We start from the raw sequence: 18,745 nt of genomic DNA, 5'->3' as shown, positions 1-18,745 counted from the left end.
TTAAAGTTTGTCTATAAAAAACTGACTCACCCTGTATATACGGAGAAAGGGAAGTATACATACACCTATCCTGCACTTGTATTCAGCACCGTGCTATGAAATCGTTAGCTTCAAAGCTCTATATCTTTAGACCTACACATAGGATCGCTTTGGACCCATGACAACTTTTGCTCAGGAAGGTGAGAGCTATATCATATTTCAATTTCAGCCATTTTGACCGAAAGTCATTTTCCATAAGGTTTGTGCGAGGTCCTTTGTTTTAATGTTACATGTCAAGGTTATCGAAATATGTCACTTTAAAATTTTGCAACGTTTATCTGACACATGTTTCGCTAAACTTTAACTTTACGGGGTCATTTGGGTGGAAAGATTCAATAAAACAAAATTAACCTTCACGTGACCTTGGGTGGTCAAATGGATCCCACGCATGATACATCATCTAAACGTAGAATTTTTCGTTCTTTTCGAATCCGTGGTTTCCATTAAAAATAAAATAAGTTGACCTTGAAAAGACCTTGAAAATGACATTCAACAGACAAAGTCACGACAATATGTGCCCCTTGCAGACCAGTAACTTCCATCTGAACCATTTTTCACATAACCATGTTGTTTGGATTTTAGAAAGGGTGGTCTGGAACACCCCGTATATGGTTATCCGTAAACAGCACGGGTTCATTCATGACCGATCCTTAATTTCGAATATGGGTCAGGAGTTCCTCAAGGGTCCATACTTGGACCTGTACTATTTGTGTAGTACCTACTGTAAGAATCTTCAAAGTAATATTTCCTCACTGAATAAGTGCGACAAAAACAAGTTATGTACCTCTTGTATGCTATATTAGCAGTAGTGTAACGTCATGTCTTGTCACCGCATGTAAGTAGCTATAACATTTATGTTATTACATGGCAGTACTCTTAAGAGGTATGTCAATGTTTAAGGCATCATTTTTTATTCAGCTAAGTTTTTTTACAGCACATATGTGGTTCTTTAGCTGCCGCAAATAAGAATTTGGGATTTGTTTTGCGAAAGTCAATGTATATTACGATTATCATTTACGATATTTGTGAGATCAGAAACTTGAATACTGTTTGGTTGGTTAAATGGAACCCAATTCCAGAATCGTTTCATACAGAGGTCCCAGCAACCTGGAAATAATGCTTTGTTTATGTCTTTTGCTCATACCATATGCTAATAAAATTGCCTTTATATCAAATGTTAAATGCCACTTTTATAAGGCATCCTGAAAGTACATACCTGATTTGGAATCTTTATGAGCTTATATTTGTGAGGGATCCGTAGAGCACCTGGTATGGAAGCTTTAGGTGCTTATATCCCTCAAGATCTTCATCGCAGGCTCAGAAACTCTTGGATGATAAGACTTATAAGAGCTGTGAGAACGTAGAGCTCATTAAATTTTTTGTAACAAATTTTTTTGAATTCGTAAAAATGGTGATTTATTGGAATTTTTGGTAAATTTACAACAAATGAAACAAGTAATAATATCCGTATGCAAGGTGAAAGCAAACATTTCAAAGGTAAATATTAGCATACTGGTCAGGTATCTATGCCTGGTTTATAAGCTACAGGGTTTGGGCTCACGTTCGAACACAGTGCAGGCTGGATCCGCGAAGATTCTGTGATGATGTTCGCTGTGAAAATGAAAAATTGGCCTGCTTGAAAAACCCATCTTATGATTGTGACCGTCTCCCAAGGGTTATTGAACAGAAAATTATTTTGGTTAATGGCGGCCATAAAGGCCTTGTTTCAGTTCGAATTTCGTAAAATATGGAATTATTTTATTTTTCAAAAATTTGAAACTGTTAGCAATCGGTTGCGTGCTCAGTTAGCACTGTTTACTTCGTTTTATGGCGTTTGTAGACCAGCAAAATAAGCTGGAAAATGACCATTTCGCGACTTTTTGTTTCGGCAAGCCGAATTTATTACTATAGATGCTAAATATTATGTATAATAACATATTAGTTTCCACAATAATAAAAATGGGGAGAAGATTGTTTACAGGGTGGTTAATTGTATAATTTTTACGTAAATTCACGTTTTTCGCTTATAACTTTTTCCGTTCATTTCCACAAGAGAACAAACAGTAAAGTCCTTTTTTTTCGTCTTCAAAAGACCTACAAATATAGCCCTCGAGCGTCAAAAAATATTGATTAGAACAAAAGTTATAAACAGAAGTTTATTAATGACGAATTAAACGTTTATAAACTGCGTTATTATTGAAATACATTGAAATCTATCATTTTTTTTAAATTTCAAATTTGCAACCTGGAATTTTTTTTAATTTTTTGGCGTTAGTTGCAAAATGAAATTTACGACGCACGAGCGTGATATAGTTATATATTATTACATATTCGGAAAGTTTATGAAAAGAGCTTTAAGTTAAAAAAATCGTCAAGATTCGTTGAAAAACAACGGAGTTACAGACTGTCAAATATATTATTTTCAAGCGAATTTCGCTTTTTTAACGGCAGAACTATGAATATTATCGTCATTTTCTTCGGACTCGCTGTCATTCGCTTCCCCCACCCTTACGCCGCGCCACGGCTCGCCGAAAATCAAGCGACCCACTGACTTTTGACAATATTGCATATGCACTTAACATACTTCCACAAATAAAATATTTTTCCCTGGGAATGTACTCGGGTTGTCGGTTATGACAATATTTTTTTGCCGCTACCAACGTAATTTGTTTAACAATACGCCGTCAACTTTGACAATCTGTAACTCCGTTGTTTTTGCCGAAACAAAAGTCGCGCCCAACTGTATATTTCCTAGTCTATTGGGGACAATTGGGGCTTCGTATAGGAAAAAATTCAAAACATTGGTGAAATTTTGGTTTTCCGCTCTGCGCCTTCCGATGTGCTTCGTAAGTCATTTGCGACTTCTTGTTCATGGTTTCGTAGTTTTCGGCGGAATTTGTCCCCAAAGGTTTACCAAATAATTTTGAGAAGATGGGTGAAAATTCAAAATCAGCTCCAGACTACATCAAAACTACGATAAAACCGAAAAACGTTCTTAACATTAGAAGAAAATCACAGTCCACCCAGTACATCTCGCATTAAAATAATAGGAACACTCGCAGTTCAATAGGTCATCACTGCGAGTTGTTAACGCTTCTAAATTGGAAGCGAAATCACGGCGAACATCGTGACTAGCAAGGCTAGAGAGATACGCTGGCCTCACCTCTGGGAGGAACCGCAGACGTCGAACCTCTCGATTTGAATATATAAGCACTTCGGAAAGCGTCCACTCCCCGCACGGCGGCAGATTAAACGGGAAAACAAATAAATGCATCATCCGCATCCCTTCGAATATCAAATTTCGAGCCCGGAGAGGGCGGCTTCGGGTAGGCAAATAAAATAAAAATGAAATCGGTGAAAAGCCTTCGCCAATACTTCCGCGGCCTTTTCTCCCTCATCCGGGTTACACGGTCTTACATCTTTTTCAAGTGGCCAATCGATATAATCCCAACTTTTGACTGATGCCACTCAGTGGCGTACGGAGGCATTTTATTATTTTTCAAATAATGTTGGTCTAATAAACACTCCGCATCATCAAATTATGTACTTTATTTATTCATAAACATGTGCAGACATTAGATTAAAATCTTCAGTAACAGTACAGTAGAACTTCTTAAAAAAAAACAGGTGCTTGTAAATAAATTAATAAAACATAACACTTCAACAAAACCATTGAAGTATTCAAGTATTTTTTCTAAAAAAAATATTTCCCTAATCAAAACCATAATCCGATATCCGTTATTCCCGCCAGACCAAAATCCAATTGATTAATTGTTAATACTCGCTTTTAAACGTGAAAAGTGTCGACCATCAAAAATTCTTGTTCAGAATTGACAAAAACGTGTTATTTTTTTATATCGAGCATTTATATCCAGTGGCCGATAGTGGTGGATGTTTCCCTTTATGATCTTAAGGGTTTTAGGGTCCTGGTCGGGGGAGGCGGTATCCTGGAGAATCCCGACGAGTCGAAAACGGGCAGCAGTTTTTCTTTACTGCCTCTAAGCTGTTCCTTCTTCAGCGGCTCCGTGGGGAAGTACGTGGCACCATAAAAGTCGAGGCCTTGCTGGAGGAGGCTGTTGTACTCGTCGAGGGAGGCCACGGTGATGCGAATGGCGGGAGGGGAGCCGGGCGGCTGGTCCATTCTGTTCTGGAGTCTGGTGACTTCCACCTGGAAAAACTTTTTTATGAACGTTTAAATCTATCGATTAAAAGTTACGTTGATTGTTATACCTGGGCGATGATTTAAACGTCTAAAATGTGTATATGTTTATTAATTTGTTAAAAAGTTGGACATTTATCGGAAACTGTTTTTCCCTGTCCTCAAACGTTGCAAAGATTTGCATATTTAAACGTACGAATTCTTGCAAACGTGTAGAAATTACTTCCGAAGAATTTTAATAGTTTTCTGACTAAACAAGGGAAACGTTTTACATATTTCTATAACAGTGTTAGAATTTTGATAAAAAATGTTATACGTTTATATATTTAAACATTTACAATTGACGTAAATTCATTCATAACGAGTTGGTTTGTTATTGTGGATAATGGAAATGTTATAAATACTGAAAAACATTTGTCAACGATTGCACTTCAAAGATGCATGAAACGTTTTTATATACGTTTTTACCTAGGTGCTGCTTTAACATTTAAAGGATGCATGTGTTTATTAATTTATCAAAGAGTTATTTGGTATTTATTGAATACACTTTTGCCTTGTCTCAAATCAGATAATGATTGATATATATGAGATATTTAAACGTAGGAATTCTTGCAAGGGTATAAAAACTGCTTCTGCATATTCAAGCTAGAATTGATTTAAACGTGTATGTCTGTAACGGAATAGTTTACTTTGTGAATATTATACTAAAAAACATTTATCTGAACGTTTAAATATCGTCACTTGGAAGAATCATTAAAAGTTTTTAAATATATTTTTACTTAGGTGGCGATTTAAACGTCTAAAATATACATCTGTTTATTAACTTATAAAAAAATTATACGTTTATATATTTAAACTACAATTGATTTAGACATATATAATGTCTGTAATGGAATGGTTTGACATGTGAATATTCAAATTATTCTGAATATTGAAAAAATATCTGGACGTTTAAATATTGTCACTTGGAACGTTTAAAATATGCATCTGATTATTAACTTGCCAAAAATTTGTTTGTTATTATATACACACCGTTTTTGCCCCCAAACATGACAAAGACTTACGTATTTAAACGTGCAATGACATAAGGACTATTTCAGTAAAATGTAGTAAACATTTTTGATGCGCGCAAATAAAGCAAACGTTTTAAGCATTACTGAAATAGTGTTACAATTTTTATAAAGTTATACGTTTATATTATTTAATCGTTTATAATTGTCCTACACATACAGAATGGGAAGAGATGCCTTTGTGCTTATAGAAAATATTTAAAATATTGAAAAACATTTAAATACTGTGATTTTAAAGTTACATTAAATAGTTTTTTAAAACGTTTTTATCTAGGCGATGAGTTAAACGTATAAAATATGCATATTATTAATTTATCAATATGTTATATGATACATACAGTTTCGTCCTGGCTACAAACGTAAAAACGATGTACTTATTTAATCGTGTGTATTTTTGCAATGATATACAGATTACTCATAATAAATATAAAATGTTTACATTATAAATGAAACAAAAATTTTAAATATTCCCGAAACGGTATTGAAACACCTATATTTTCATATTTAAACGTTCACTTATTGATTTAAAGGCGTAGGATACCTGTAACGGGTGCTTTGCCACCGCGAATATTATTTTATCGAGCAGAGCATCCGAACATCGGCTTAAGGGTATATTAGAGGAACAATCTAGGCCACAAAGGCGTTCCAAATGCACATTCGTTATGTACACGAGCAGGGGGAGGCAGTCACCTCATGAATACGTTACCGAATAGTGTTACAAGCAAAGCGTGGCACCGGCGAACCAACGAGGCAGTGCATGAGCCCCATCCGCATTCAGAAGCCGTTCGAGGAAGCCAGTTCGCACGTTTCGACACGTGCACACGCTCGGCTGCACGTGTCGCCTATCATAATTTGCCTTCTGTAATAAATAACGTGTATATCGATGGGCGATAAGAAAGGCGATCGCGGGGACGGAAATAGAAACATCAAAGCTAATCGAAAGTGTCGAGATGGGGTGGTGCGTATACGCGGTCGTCTTTTGTTTTAGTGTAGGGCTGTTTAACGGTCTGTAAATGTTTCTTTCTCGACACTGATAGGAATTCTGGAAATTTACATGGGTTTATGTGTTTGCAACGCTTTTTTGTACACATAGAATGTAATTGCATTTAACATGCATACTACATTGTGTAAAGTTTTCTTTTTAAGATGCAATGTTACTTTTACCTTGTACTCTTATATTTTTAAAATCTATTACTCCTAATCTTTTGTGTTTTTACTATATTTTGTAAATGTTATGAATAAAAGTTTGAATTTACACTTTCTTATTTGTTTTGGTTCAACTACAACGGAAAAAAGTTTAATATTTTAAGTAAACTAATATACAGTGTGTCTCACGGTGACGGTCCATTAAAATTATTTTAGAGACTACTTCGATTTAAATTTTGAAAATTTGGGATACCGGGTTTTCGGGCATGCCCTTCTCAACTAAAATAATGGCGTCCACGTACCGCTTTCGGTTATACTGGAAGTCGCCATCAATTTTTTTATTTTAAATGAGATACCCTATATATTATTGCAGTTTTGGATTCTACGTGTTATTTTAGGTGGACTTTTATGAAGTTTCCCTATTCCTAAAATTAACCGTTTTCGAGATATTTAATTTTTTTCAAAAAAATGGAGAGAAACAGTGACTAGCTTCAAACCATGTGTATTTTATAGTAAGAAAGATAAAGCAACAATATTTATAGGGGGGGCAGCTAGACCCCTAAGCTTTCCATCCATACTTTCAAAGTGGCTTAATTGCATACAGGGTGCTAGAAATTTAATGCCGAGTTTAGTTAACTTCAAACCTTCATAAGTCGGTTTTTTTAAATGGAACACTCGGTATGTTTTTCTATATTCTGATACACAATTTTATTCTCTTTCGAACGGTATCAGGGTTCCCTATACCTATCTCTACTAGTTTTTAAGTTATCTACTATTTTTTTGTATAATCACCTAAAATCATATAATTTCTTGCGAGGATAGCTGTAGAATTTTTACCAAAACTTCAAAACAAGTGAAATTTACGATGTTGCCGTTTTATAAATTGATAGTTCTGACTTAACAAAATTAATTTTATAACATTAAAAAAGGACAAAAAAATGGGAAAAAAGTTGGTGGTCATATTTTTAGTTTCGTTTCCCTCTGATAGATTGGTTGATTATAAACTTCAAAACAAACAACTAAACTATCAACTTGTTGTTAGTTTCTTGCAGTGACAGTTTAATTTAGTGTTTATAAGAAATGGAAAACAATACATATTCAAATGCTGATATTTTAACCATACTCTATGGTCGAATTTGTGCAGAAAGAATTTTACCAAAACCAATAACTTCAAATGAATAATGTAATAAATATGCTAGCCTATTTTGCCGCAGAGTTTGATTTAGGCATTTCACGAGCGTCCATTTACAGGATGCGAAGAACTAATGATATGCATCCATACAAATTTAAGCTACTTTCTGCTCTTCATCCGGGTGATGCCGTGCAATGTTTACAATTTTGTGAGAGGATGTTAGTGCGATACCAAAAGGATCCACAATTTCTGCAACATATTATATGGACAGACAAGTCAAAATTTACGAGGGAATGTATTTTTAATAGACATAATACTCATTTGCGGTCATCTGAAAATCCTCATGTTATCTGGGAAAGAAAGTTTCAAAATTTTAGCGTAAATGTTTTTTGTCTAATTAAAGATAACCAAATTTCTTACCATATCTACGAAGAAAATTTAAATGCCGGCAGATATCTCGATATTTTGCAAACGGTTGTGGCAGATTTTCTAGATGATATACCTTTAGACCAACTAAGGAAGTGTTTGTATCAATTAGACGGGGCTTCACCTCACTGTCACAATCAAATCGATTAACAGCTGACTGAAATGTTTGAAGATAGATGGATGAGACGCCTAGGACCGTGGAATTGGCCAGTGAGGTCTCCCGACCTCACTCCATTAGATTTTTATGTTTGGGGAGTAATAAAGCAAAAAGTTTATTGTACACCCTGCTTCAAAAGTGGATTTGATTGCTCGAATACGAAGAGCGTTCTATAAATTGCCTGCAGCTGAAACAGCAAAGGCGGTGACTGCTGGTATTATCTCTACAATCCACGAGTGCTTAGCTGTTAATGGGGGTCATATTGAACACTTATGACTTTTTTAAGTCATTTTTTTATCTTAGTGCATTATTATTATCAACATACATAATTAAAATTGTGTACTACTATGAATGAAGTTGATTTTTTAGAATTCTTCTTAACTTTATTCTGCTCATTGGTGGAAAATTGGGATATGTCTCATGCCCGAAAAGTAGTCTCTGAAATAATTCTAATTGGCCGTCACCGTGAGACACCCTGTATGTATACAGTTGGCACAATTGTCCGCTCACCAAAGGCGGGTCATAGTAGATACGTAACATAAAATAAAGTAAACTTGGTAATATTTACTCAGGGTTGTATTTATTCCAGAGAGGACTAAATATTTTATTATCTAATATGTGAAATGGTACATGCGATCAGCATGAAAATTATATCAAACATAAATTGGTCTTCTAGTTTCTGTCAATTTTTTTTATACGTGTTCTGTGCATTGTTGAATATTTATTATTTTTTGTTTATTAATATTGATTTTATATAAGGTTTTTGTATATATTCAAGTATGTACAGGGTATCCTACTAAGGTCGGCGTAGTACAATATTAGAGAAAGTATGGGCTCTAGAGCTTCAGGAAAATTATTTTGATTAATAAATCAACCAAGAAAAATCGCTGGAAGTAGTTTTCAAGTTCGTAGCTCGGCCGCTAAGTGGCGCAATCTACATACTAAAACATAGAGTTGAATTTTTCTCGGAAATGTTTCCTATTCAGGTATATTAAATAGTATAAACATGGATAGCCGGATTTATTGCGCATAACTTTTGTTATTGACATTTTATTCTCTCTCTCGACAGGAAGGGTGGGGAGAGCCCCAAATGTCTTATCAGAAAAATGCATTTTTTTAAGGATTGGCTCATCAAAAGCCCATAGTGTTATACTTTGTTAGAAAGGTCTTTTCATTCTTTATCTCGTGAATACGTAATGTCATTTACTTCAACATGAAAACCGTATATCATATGGTGTTATTTCAAAAGAATACCGTTTTATGGATTTTTCTCAAAAATTTTAAATGCAATGCTATAGTTTTCTTTACATAAATGAATTCACCACAAAAAATTGGAGAATATAGTATAAGTTTGAAATTTCAACGAAAGTGTTGTTTATTTATTGGCACTATTTATCCAAGTTTAGGTTGTTTCACTTTGTCTTAAAAAAGTGAAATAGCAGGATAAAACTTTTTGTAGGTAAGTTTGAAGAGCATAAAAATATGTACTTAGCTACATTTTGACCTCAAAAAGTTATTCGCAAACTAGTGAGCAAAAAATAAATAATGATAGTGATTTGAGTAACACGATGCTAACCAAAAGACATTTAATTCCCAAAACAAAATGCGTTAAGGTAGGTTCTTTTATAAACGAATTTTGCTAATCTAGCGCAACGGTTCATAACCTTTTGTTTATCTTTCAATTTTCAATATTTTTTGTTGTTGCGGACCCCCAGTTATTTACTTATGTTAGATAGAATTTAAATGGGTTTGAAATATTAATTATTATCAATTGCACACTAAACGTAAATTTCGGAAAGATAGACAATAAGTTACACTCTGACATATAACAACAGCATTTTCGTAATTAGTTGTTATTAGGGATTAAATGTTCCTAAAAACTTCACGAATCCCTTGGGAGGAGATGGCAGACCCCCAGGGGTCTTTGGATCACAGGTTAAGAACCACTGATCTAGTGTGTAATGTTACATAAAATTCTCGTGAATGCAGGGCTTTGTAATAGATTTTACATTGACAATTTATTGATGAATAAATTGACGAAGTTCTTCATAAATTAATTCACGAATTTATTGGTAAACAGTGTGGTTCTACACTGTTACAGACTTCGTCAAGTTTTTTGACGCATGAATCGGTTGTACCAACGAATCAAAAAAGCAAATAAATTTCAAAAATGTTATCTTTCCACTCATAATTGAAGTGATACAACAGCGGTACCGTTTTGACACATATTATATAAATATTAGTGTTTGTAAGTAACAAATCAGTAAAAACAATGCAAAAGTAGTACGACGCCACACAATGATTTACATATTCCAATACCATAACCTCATTACTGATCTGAGGCTCGAAATCTGTTGGGTTGGTACCTTCAAACTTCACGAAGAAATTGACGAAAATTAGAACATGCTCTAATTCGTCAAGAACTTGATGAATAAATTCATGAAGTTATTTGACAGCAAAATTTGTGCATTACACTTGTCCAATTTCTTGATGAAGCAACTTCATGAATTAATTCATCAATAAATTGTCAATGGAAAACAGCTATAAGCCACTGTGTCAATATTATGTTACTTTATAAAAGTTTTTGCATGGAATTTTCATATGTGTATTTTCGAGATTTTCGTTTCGTTGATAAGGCCTGCAAAAACTCACCACCGCCCCATATCTGTAGAGGCTAGCCCTGATGTCGTCTTCGGGTAGATCGTGAGGGACTTCGTGGACCAACAGAGAGAAGGTCTTTTGGGGTCTGCAGGGTATGGCCACTTTCCTGTACAGGCGTCCGCCTGTCACCTGCAAAATATAAACCATGTAATTTAAAACCAAAACTTTTTTAATAAGAAAAAGTTTTTTTTTTTTCGCGCGGCTTATGGCATAATAATAATATCTGGTATATTATTATTATGCCCTAAGCCGTACAAATGTACGACGAATGTAGGAAATAGATTTTGTTCGCATAAATTGGCAGGATTGGACACCCTGTATTTCACGGAACGTTCAAAATTCAATGTGGACCGCGTCGAACTCGATTCAGACTAATTTTCAGTAGACCGTAAAGAATCCGCACATAATCTGAATTCTTACTATTTGTCGAGTTGCGCAATCTGATATAAATAGAATTATTTTTTTGGTATACTGACAATCACTTAAAAGTATGCGAAACGTTTCGCCAAATGTTGTAAATAGTCTCAAGATGATGGGAAACTTGAGTAAGATTGTCAATAAAATTTTAGCGTTTCTTTTTGAAGACGGTACTACTAGGTGGTCCGTTATAATTGCCTTCCTTATTATAATAAGAAAAAAAGTCGAGAAACAAACATTTTAGTTTTTTATATGTAGTTTATCATGGCATACTTAGAAGTTTTATAAACTGTCACATATTTGACATATGAAAACAAGTAGGGTTTCTTAATAGAACACTGTATATTTTTAGATTTTTGGAACTCTACATATTTTTCTGAATCTAACCATACATATCCATATATCATATAATCCCTTCAGCGGTTTGATCAATATTATTAGAAAAAGTATATTCTGAACGTAATACACATCTCCAATAGTTTTATTTAATCGAGAAACAATAAAAGCAGTATAATGCCTTGTGATGACAATTAAAACTTATGGTCAAATATGTTACTGCTCTTTCTCCGCCTATTTGTAACGCGTTATTACAAAATGCATTTTTCTATTAATGGAAAATTTGACATAATTTGTGTATATATTGGAAATAATAAAAATGGTGTAGGTGGTAATATTAGAGAAGTTTCATGCAAAAAAACTTTTGCACGAATTTTTAGAGAATTTAAAGAACGAAAAACTTTAAAAAGAAAATTAAAGCATTGTGCTAGGAATGAAGATGTAGAATTGAATACTTTATTATATTTTCATGAAAATCCCGAAAAGTCTACTAGAAATGCATGTACAGGGTGATCAGTAAATATAGAAATCGTTCAAGAATAAACTGCCTTTGTTTTTAACAATACAGAAATATGATGTTAAGAAAAGTTGCTTAGAATTGATTTATATTATAATTTCAATTTGTGTATGATTCGGCCTACTTTGATATAAACTGACAGTAAAACATTTTTATTGTTCATTGAAATTTTTGCTTATCTTTAAAATGCGGATGGCATGGAGAACTTTGCTGTACAGGGTGATCATAAAATCGGTAAATATAAAAATCGTTCAAGAATAAATTGCCTTTTGCTCATTATTCAAATATAATTTGACATGAAGAACTTTATTCTGTAATTTTTATCTAATGCCGTTGTTCTAATGTGTATGACTAACGGAAATATTTCCAAACTTAATAAATTATATTTGTTTCTTAGTTTCTACTTAGCAATTCACACACTTGCGGGAAATATATGCACACTAATATCTTACTACAATATAAACTAACGTTATAACTAACTGCATATTTTAAATGCTTTTTCTCGTAAAATGAACAATAAAAATGTTTTACTGCCCGTTTCTATCAAAGTAGGCCGATTCATACATAAATTGAAATTATAATATAAATTTCAATTCTAGGCAACATATTTCTGTATTGTTAAAAACAAAGGCAGTCTATTCTTGAACGATTTTTATATTTACCCATTTTCTGATCACCCTGTACATGCAAGATGAAAGTTTTCCGTGCCAACCGCATTTTAAAGACAAACAAAAATTTTAATCAAGAATGCCTCGTAAAATGAAAAATAAAAATATTTTCCCTCTTTTTCACTCTAACCGTGGACATATGTACTGTTAGATTCAGAAAAATACGTACATTCTAAAAATATACAGGGTGTTCCATTTTAATAAACCTTACTTGTTTTCATTTGTCAAAAACATGATAGTTCATAAAAATTTAATAATGCCATGATAAACTACATAAAACATACTAAAATTTTGGTTTTTACATATTTTTTCTATACATATATTAATAAGGGACGATTATAACGGACCACCCGGTGCAGGCAAAATGGCTATTTAAAAATTAAATAATCACTAAGGCAGATACAGATCGTGTCATTCTATATGCCATATTTAGTCCCAAATCTTTAATGTCAACGAACGTTATACATGGTGGCCTAAATATTGATATTTTTTTGTTAAACCCGGATTTATCACAAAGTATAAAGAGAAATACAAATTTTGAAAGAATGGGTACCCATTTTTGAATAAAAAATGTTTCATCCTCTTTCAGTTTGAGGATCGGAGTTCCATGTCTAAACAATATTGCATTACACGAATTTCTCAAATTCTTAGTCGACGCTTGAAATCCTATCCTTCATTGACAAATACCCTACATTATCATTAATAAAATAAACTAATACCCGAAACTAAATCCCTCCTAAGTGCTTCTTTTAACCGTCCGTTTCCCAGACGCAAATCAAACCATAAACAATTTAAAAACCGATCCGCGGCACACTAGACTAAATAACAAAACAAACAAACGACGATCGACTGCGTTGAATTTCCCCGTCAGTCCACAATGGCCAATCTCATTAAATCAAATGATGTCTCTTTTTCAGCGGTAAAAACTTTATTATGTAATAAAACAATCGGTTGCGCGATTTGCATCGTTAATTAATGACGAACGGAACGGTAACTACCGGTAATACAGATCCCTATTGTTGTCGGTGGCCTGTATGCGTTGTTAGTTTACTGACGAATGTTAATTGTTGCGTTACGTAATCGTGTATTGGTAAAATACCACTTAAAATATCCAAATGCGTACGAAACTAATGAGTCAGTAAAAAACGGGACGTACAGGGTGTACAAATTTGTCGGAGATTAAAAATATTACTTTTTTCTACGGTGGATGTCAGTACATAACGAAATAAGGAATTTTTTAACAGTTTTCTGTTGTATTTTACTATTGAAAACGTTTTGTAATAACGAAACAAAAGCTATATAGCTTTAACTGTTTCGAAGGAGTTTTTTTACAAACGTTAATGTTTAAATACGTTTAAAACACAGTTTAAATGCATTTGAAGAACTGTTTAAAGGTTAGACCAGGGTCGATAATTTTTGAAACCAAAAAAAATTATAGTAGGATGAAACCCATTGGAAAAGAAAGAGAATATAACAGAAATGAAAGGAAAAATAATTTACGGGCGATCTGAGGTCGGGAAGGGGAAGGGGGTGAGTTTTTAAGGGTAAAAAACGGTTTCCCTTGATTTCCGGAAAAACTACAAGTCTTATGGAAAAAAGTTAAATGGCAAAGTTGTAGGTAATAAAAAGATCTACAACTTTTGTATTTACACTTTTTTCACATAACCTCAAAATTTATGTGAAAAATTCAAATAACCAAGTTTTTGGTTTTTTATTTTTATCTTTTACAAAAAAATTTTTTTTTCACGAAATTTGGTGAAAACTTACCTATTTATGTCCCAAACACGCTGTAATTTTTTTGATTTGAAATATTTATTTTTTCACCTTATTTTTACTTAATATCGAAAAAGCACCCTAATTTTCAATCGAAAATTCTCACGTCAAAATATCTGCTTTTTTAAAAACGTCGGTGGGCTTTTTCTTCGTTGAAATCTCTACTTTCTGATGGTGTAAAAAAAAATATACATTACTATGGTAAGTTTTCTCAGGAAATGCAAAGAAACGAAAGAAGATTCTACAACTTTCTCAAAATATTGTAGATGTCTTATTAAATATTAACTTTATTAACTTATTTGGTTGTTAATTATAATAGTATATTTCGACTTGTAATTTTTTTGTTTATCAATGTAACATGGAATCTTACGTTTTTCGAGTAATTAAAGTGTAAATTTTAATAAATAGCTCAAAATTGTACATAATGATTAGAAAAAAATTTTCGGATTCTAGTTCGTTTCTTTGCATTTCCTGAGAAAACTTACCATAGTAATGTATATATTTTTTTACACCATCAGAAAGTAGAGATTTCAACGAAGAAAAAGCCCACCGACGTTTTTAAAAAAGCAGATATTTTGACGTGAGAATTTTCGATTGAAAATTAGGGTGCTTTTTCGATATTAAGTAAAAATAAGGTGAAAAAATAAATATTTCAAATCAAAAAAATTACAGCGTGTTTGGGACATAAATAGGTAAGTTTTCACCAAATTTCGTGAAAAAAAAATTTGTTTGTAAAAGATAAAAATAAAAAACCAAAAACTTGGTTATTTGAATTTTTCACATAAATTTTGAGGTTATGTGAAAAAAGTGTAAATACAAAAGTTGTAGATCTTTTTATTACCTACAACTTTGCCATTTAACTTTTTTCCATAAGACTTGTAGTTTTTCCGGAAATCAAGATAAACCGTTTTTTACCCTTAAAAACTCACCCCCTTCCCCTTCCCGACCTCAGATCGCCCGTAAATTATTTTTCTTTTCATTTCTGTTATATTCTCTTCCTTTTCCAATGGGTTTCATCCTACTATAATTTTTTTTCACTTTTTACCATTTTTGAAGGCTTAAGCACTGGTCTAGGTGTGTAAAGGAACATTTTGATTTCATATTCACAATATCAAAATAAATTTTTTAAAAATAACTTTGTTATATCTATTTCAAAGAATGTTTTTTGTATGTATGGCACATACCATACAAAGATGTGTTTTAAATAAGTTGTCCTTATATGTACTTCAAAAAACGTGTTCACATTGATATGTTTAAAGAAATGTTTAAGCTTCATTTGTGCATAACAATAAAGGAGAAATATTAACAATTTACTGATATGTCTTTTATAAAAAAAACGTTTTCTTCAAACATTAACGTTTAAGTCCAACATTTTAGCATGTTTAAAAAAACGTTTCAACTTTATAGACACCTGCAGTACCAAAGCAAAAGCTTCTTTATAATTTGTCGTCTTGTTTTAAAGGACGGTTTTAATTTTTTCATTATTTTTTAAAAAAATTTTTCATTATATGTATTTTTCAATATATGTATTTAATAAAACGTTTTTTTACAAACATCAACATTTAAGTACGTTTAAAAAACGTTTAAGCTTCATCTGTGCAATACAGGAAAGCAGAAATTTTAACAATTTCACTGTTAGGTCTTAAGAACGTCTTCAAACGTTAACGTTTAAATACGTTTAAAGGAACATTTCAATATTTTTAAAAAACGTATAGACACAATACCAAAATAAAGTTTTTTAAATAATTTATCTGTTTCAAAGAATGACTTTTTGCAAACGTTAAAGTTTAAATACATTTGACAGAACGTTTATATAAAGATCCTGTTGCAGGAAGGTGAATAGTGTATAATTTTGAAACATTATTTTCTTCTGGTAAAAATATTGTGTTGATTGGTAGTTGTTTTCCTAACGTTAATAAACGTTTAAATGCGTTTCAAGTAACATAAATTACAACGTTTTGTTTTAATATCTATTGCGAACGTTAAACATAAACGTTTACGTCAAACGAAAGCAAATACTTTTTAAACAACGTCAACGTCATACGTATTTAGAAAAACGTTTTTTTCTAAGTATTAACATTTAAGTACGTTTAAATAAACGTTTAAAACTTATCTGTGCACAACACCGAACTCAGACATTTTAGATACCGTTTGAAAATTATCCGAAAACATTCCCCTTTAAGCATCAGGAGTTTGGAGTGAAACTTGGTGCTCACCTTGTGAAAGCCCTTCCTGAAAACTTGCTGAAAGTCCTCTGGCTCCGAGAATTTGAACAATACGCCGGTCGCCGTCTTCGTCAGGCTGAAGCTTCCCCTGAAGTTCAGTTTGTCGCAAATGTTGGCCGCCTTGTCTAAAGTGAGGTCGTGCGAGGGTGTTAGAAGGAAGGCGCCTGAAAAATAATTCGCGCTATTACGCTGAAAAGTGCTGAAAATCCGTACGGAGGGATGCGTGTGGTGTAGCTCGTTTCAGAGGTCTTAGGAATAGCCACTGAAAATTTTAAAGTTCAGTTTCAGTGAGAACTGTATTAAGTATTGGTTGCGGGCAAATCCAGTGGCGCACCCGTTTCGATTTGAGCTTCAAATAATTGCCTTAAAAATAATTATATGCTGAAAGTTACGTATTTTTTTCACTTTTTTACTGCCCATGAAAATTTAGACGACTTATCGGAGAAGCAGTTATTCTATGTCGTAGACAATTTAATGTACTTAAAGTCATATTCCACCAATTTGTTAACTGTAAAGTTAAGGTCGAATGCGGAAAAATTAGTTTTCAAAAATTGCGCATTATTATTGCAAAGCAAAGCGATGGATGTTGTTGAAATTTATGGAAAAGACGGTCAGTTCAATCCAATGACCAACATATGTGCCAAAGGCCGACTCGATTGACCGTGGTGAAATTGTTGCTCCAGGTATTTGTTAATTAATTTCGTTTGTTTTTAATTGTTTAATTACTAAACGTTTATTTTAAAAGTTAATATTGTAAGTATATGTTCTAATTGATCCAAAGAAACGTATCAAAAAAGATTTCAAAATGTTGAAATTACAACTAAGGATGTGCAAAACAGCGTTATAAATAAATTGTGTCAGGGTCAGGCAAAAGCCGCTCGGGAATTCGCTCTTTTTGCGTTATCAATAACTCGGCAACGACTCATCTGTCCAATAGCTGGTTACGGGAGCTTAATATACATGAATTGAAGATTATTTTCCGAAAGTTTCATGAAGTTTAATTAATATTTAAAAAATTGACAACAATTTTAAGAAAAACATCGATTTTTGCCATTTTTTGTAAATTGCGTAATTATTTTTACAATAAAAAATTGGGGCGATACTATTTTGTAGAAAATTTGATTTAGAATAAAAACTATTTTTTGCATTTTCTTCTCAGAGTGGGATTCAACCGAGACATTGAAGAAATATAATTAAATAAACTTTTTTGCGACTTGAATTGTTAATAACATTTTTTTCTCACTACATGGCGCTTGTGCGTTTTAATATGTTATTCTATAACATATTTATAGCTGATCTGTAAAAAATGGGGTTTATAGAAAATTACTGCCTCTGCTTCCCCCCCTGCCTATGAGTAAGGCTTTAAAGAAACTTCAAAACTTTGCAGAATAAAAGAAAAAAAAACGCAATTAGTACCTACTGAAACCTAAATAATATATAATTTTATGTCTTGGTGTTAGTATAAAATAGAAAATAACTGGTTAACTATAATTAATACGTAATATTCTTGACTTTACATCACGCTCTTGTTTTTTTCCGTTTCACTATAATTAATTCACTTTTTGACATACGACGTAATGACAATATGTCGTCGTCCAACTATTTATGGCACGCACATGGTATCACTTCACTGACGTCACTCACCCTTAGTAAGGAACCGCCCGTGTTCGCTCAGCTCGCTGTTGTCGTCGTCGTTCTCCCCCATCATGTCGGACAGCATCAGCATCATTCGCAATCACACATACTTCTTCCTGCTACTGTCCCAGAATTACCTTTTATATCCTATGGAAACCCACGCCAATATAATTTACTATTTCTATCGATATAATTGGCTTATTATAGTTTATAGTAATCTTCGATCGTCGTTTATGATTTTAGATTGTTTAATTCTCTAATTGCCCTTTGTTTTGGTTAGTTGGCGGGATAATTGGACGGCAGTTGCGTCACCCTAGTTTAGATACGAGCAGATGGCACGGTTTCGTGGTGTTTTGGAAGGTTTCGTAATGCTACGCCTCTTCT

General features: G+C 33.0%; 1 protein-coding gene across 2 annotated transcripts; it reads right to left on the bottom strand.

Annotated features, from left to right (window-relative positions):
• Positions 1–3,592: 3,592 nt before the first annotated feature.
• LOC108912562 lies at positions 3,593–18,455 on the bottom strand. 2 transcript variants are annotated; one of them, XM_018717812.1, is made up of 4 exons: positions 18,371–18,455; positions 16,718–16,890; positions 10,782–10,919; positions 3,593–4,216 (listed from the first exon to the last, which is right to left on the bottom strand). In XM_018717812.1, exons 1-4 carry the CDS (start codon positions 18,453–18,455, stop codon positions 3,941–3,943), a joined length of 672 nt encoding a protein of 223 aa, XP_018573328.1. In that variant the 3' UTR covers positions 3,593–3,940. The 2 variants fall into 2 exon arrangements, with proteins under 2 accessions (XP_018573328.1, XP_018573329.1); XM_018717813.1 differs by having other exon boundaries at positions 3,593–4,207.
• Between the last annotated feature and the right edge of the window lie 290 nt (positions 18,456–18,745).

The sequence above is a fragment of the Anoplophora glabripennis genome, unplaced genomic scaffold (genome assembly GCF_000390285.2).
Source record: "Anoplophora glabripennis isolate ALB-LARVAE unplaced genomic scaffold, Agla_2.0 scaffold524, whole genome shotgun sequence".
NCBI lineage: Eukaryota > Metazoa > Arthropoda > Insecta > Coleoptera > Cerambycidae > Anoplophora > Anoplophora glabripennis.
This window is presented reverse-complemented; position numbering and strand designations above follow the sequence as displayed.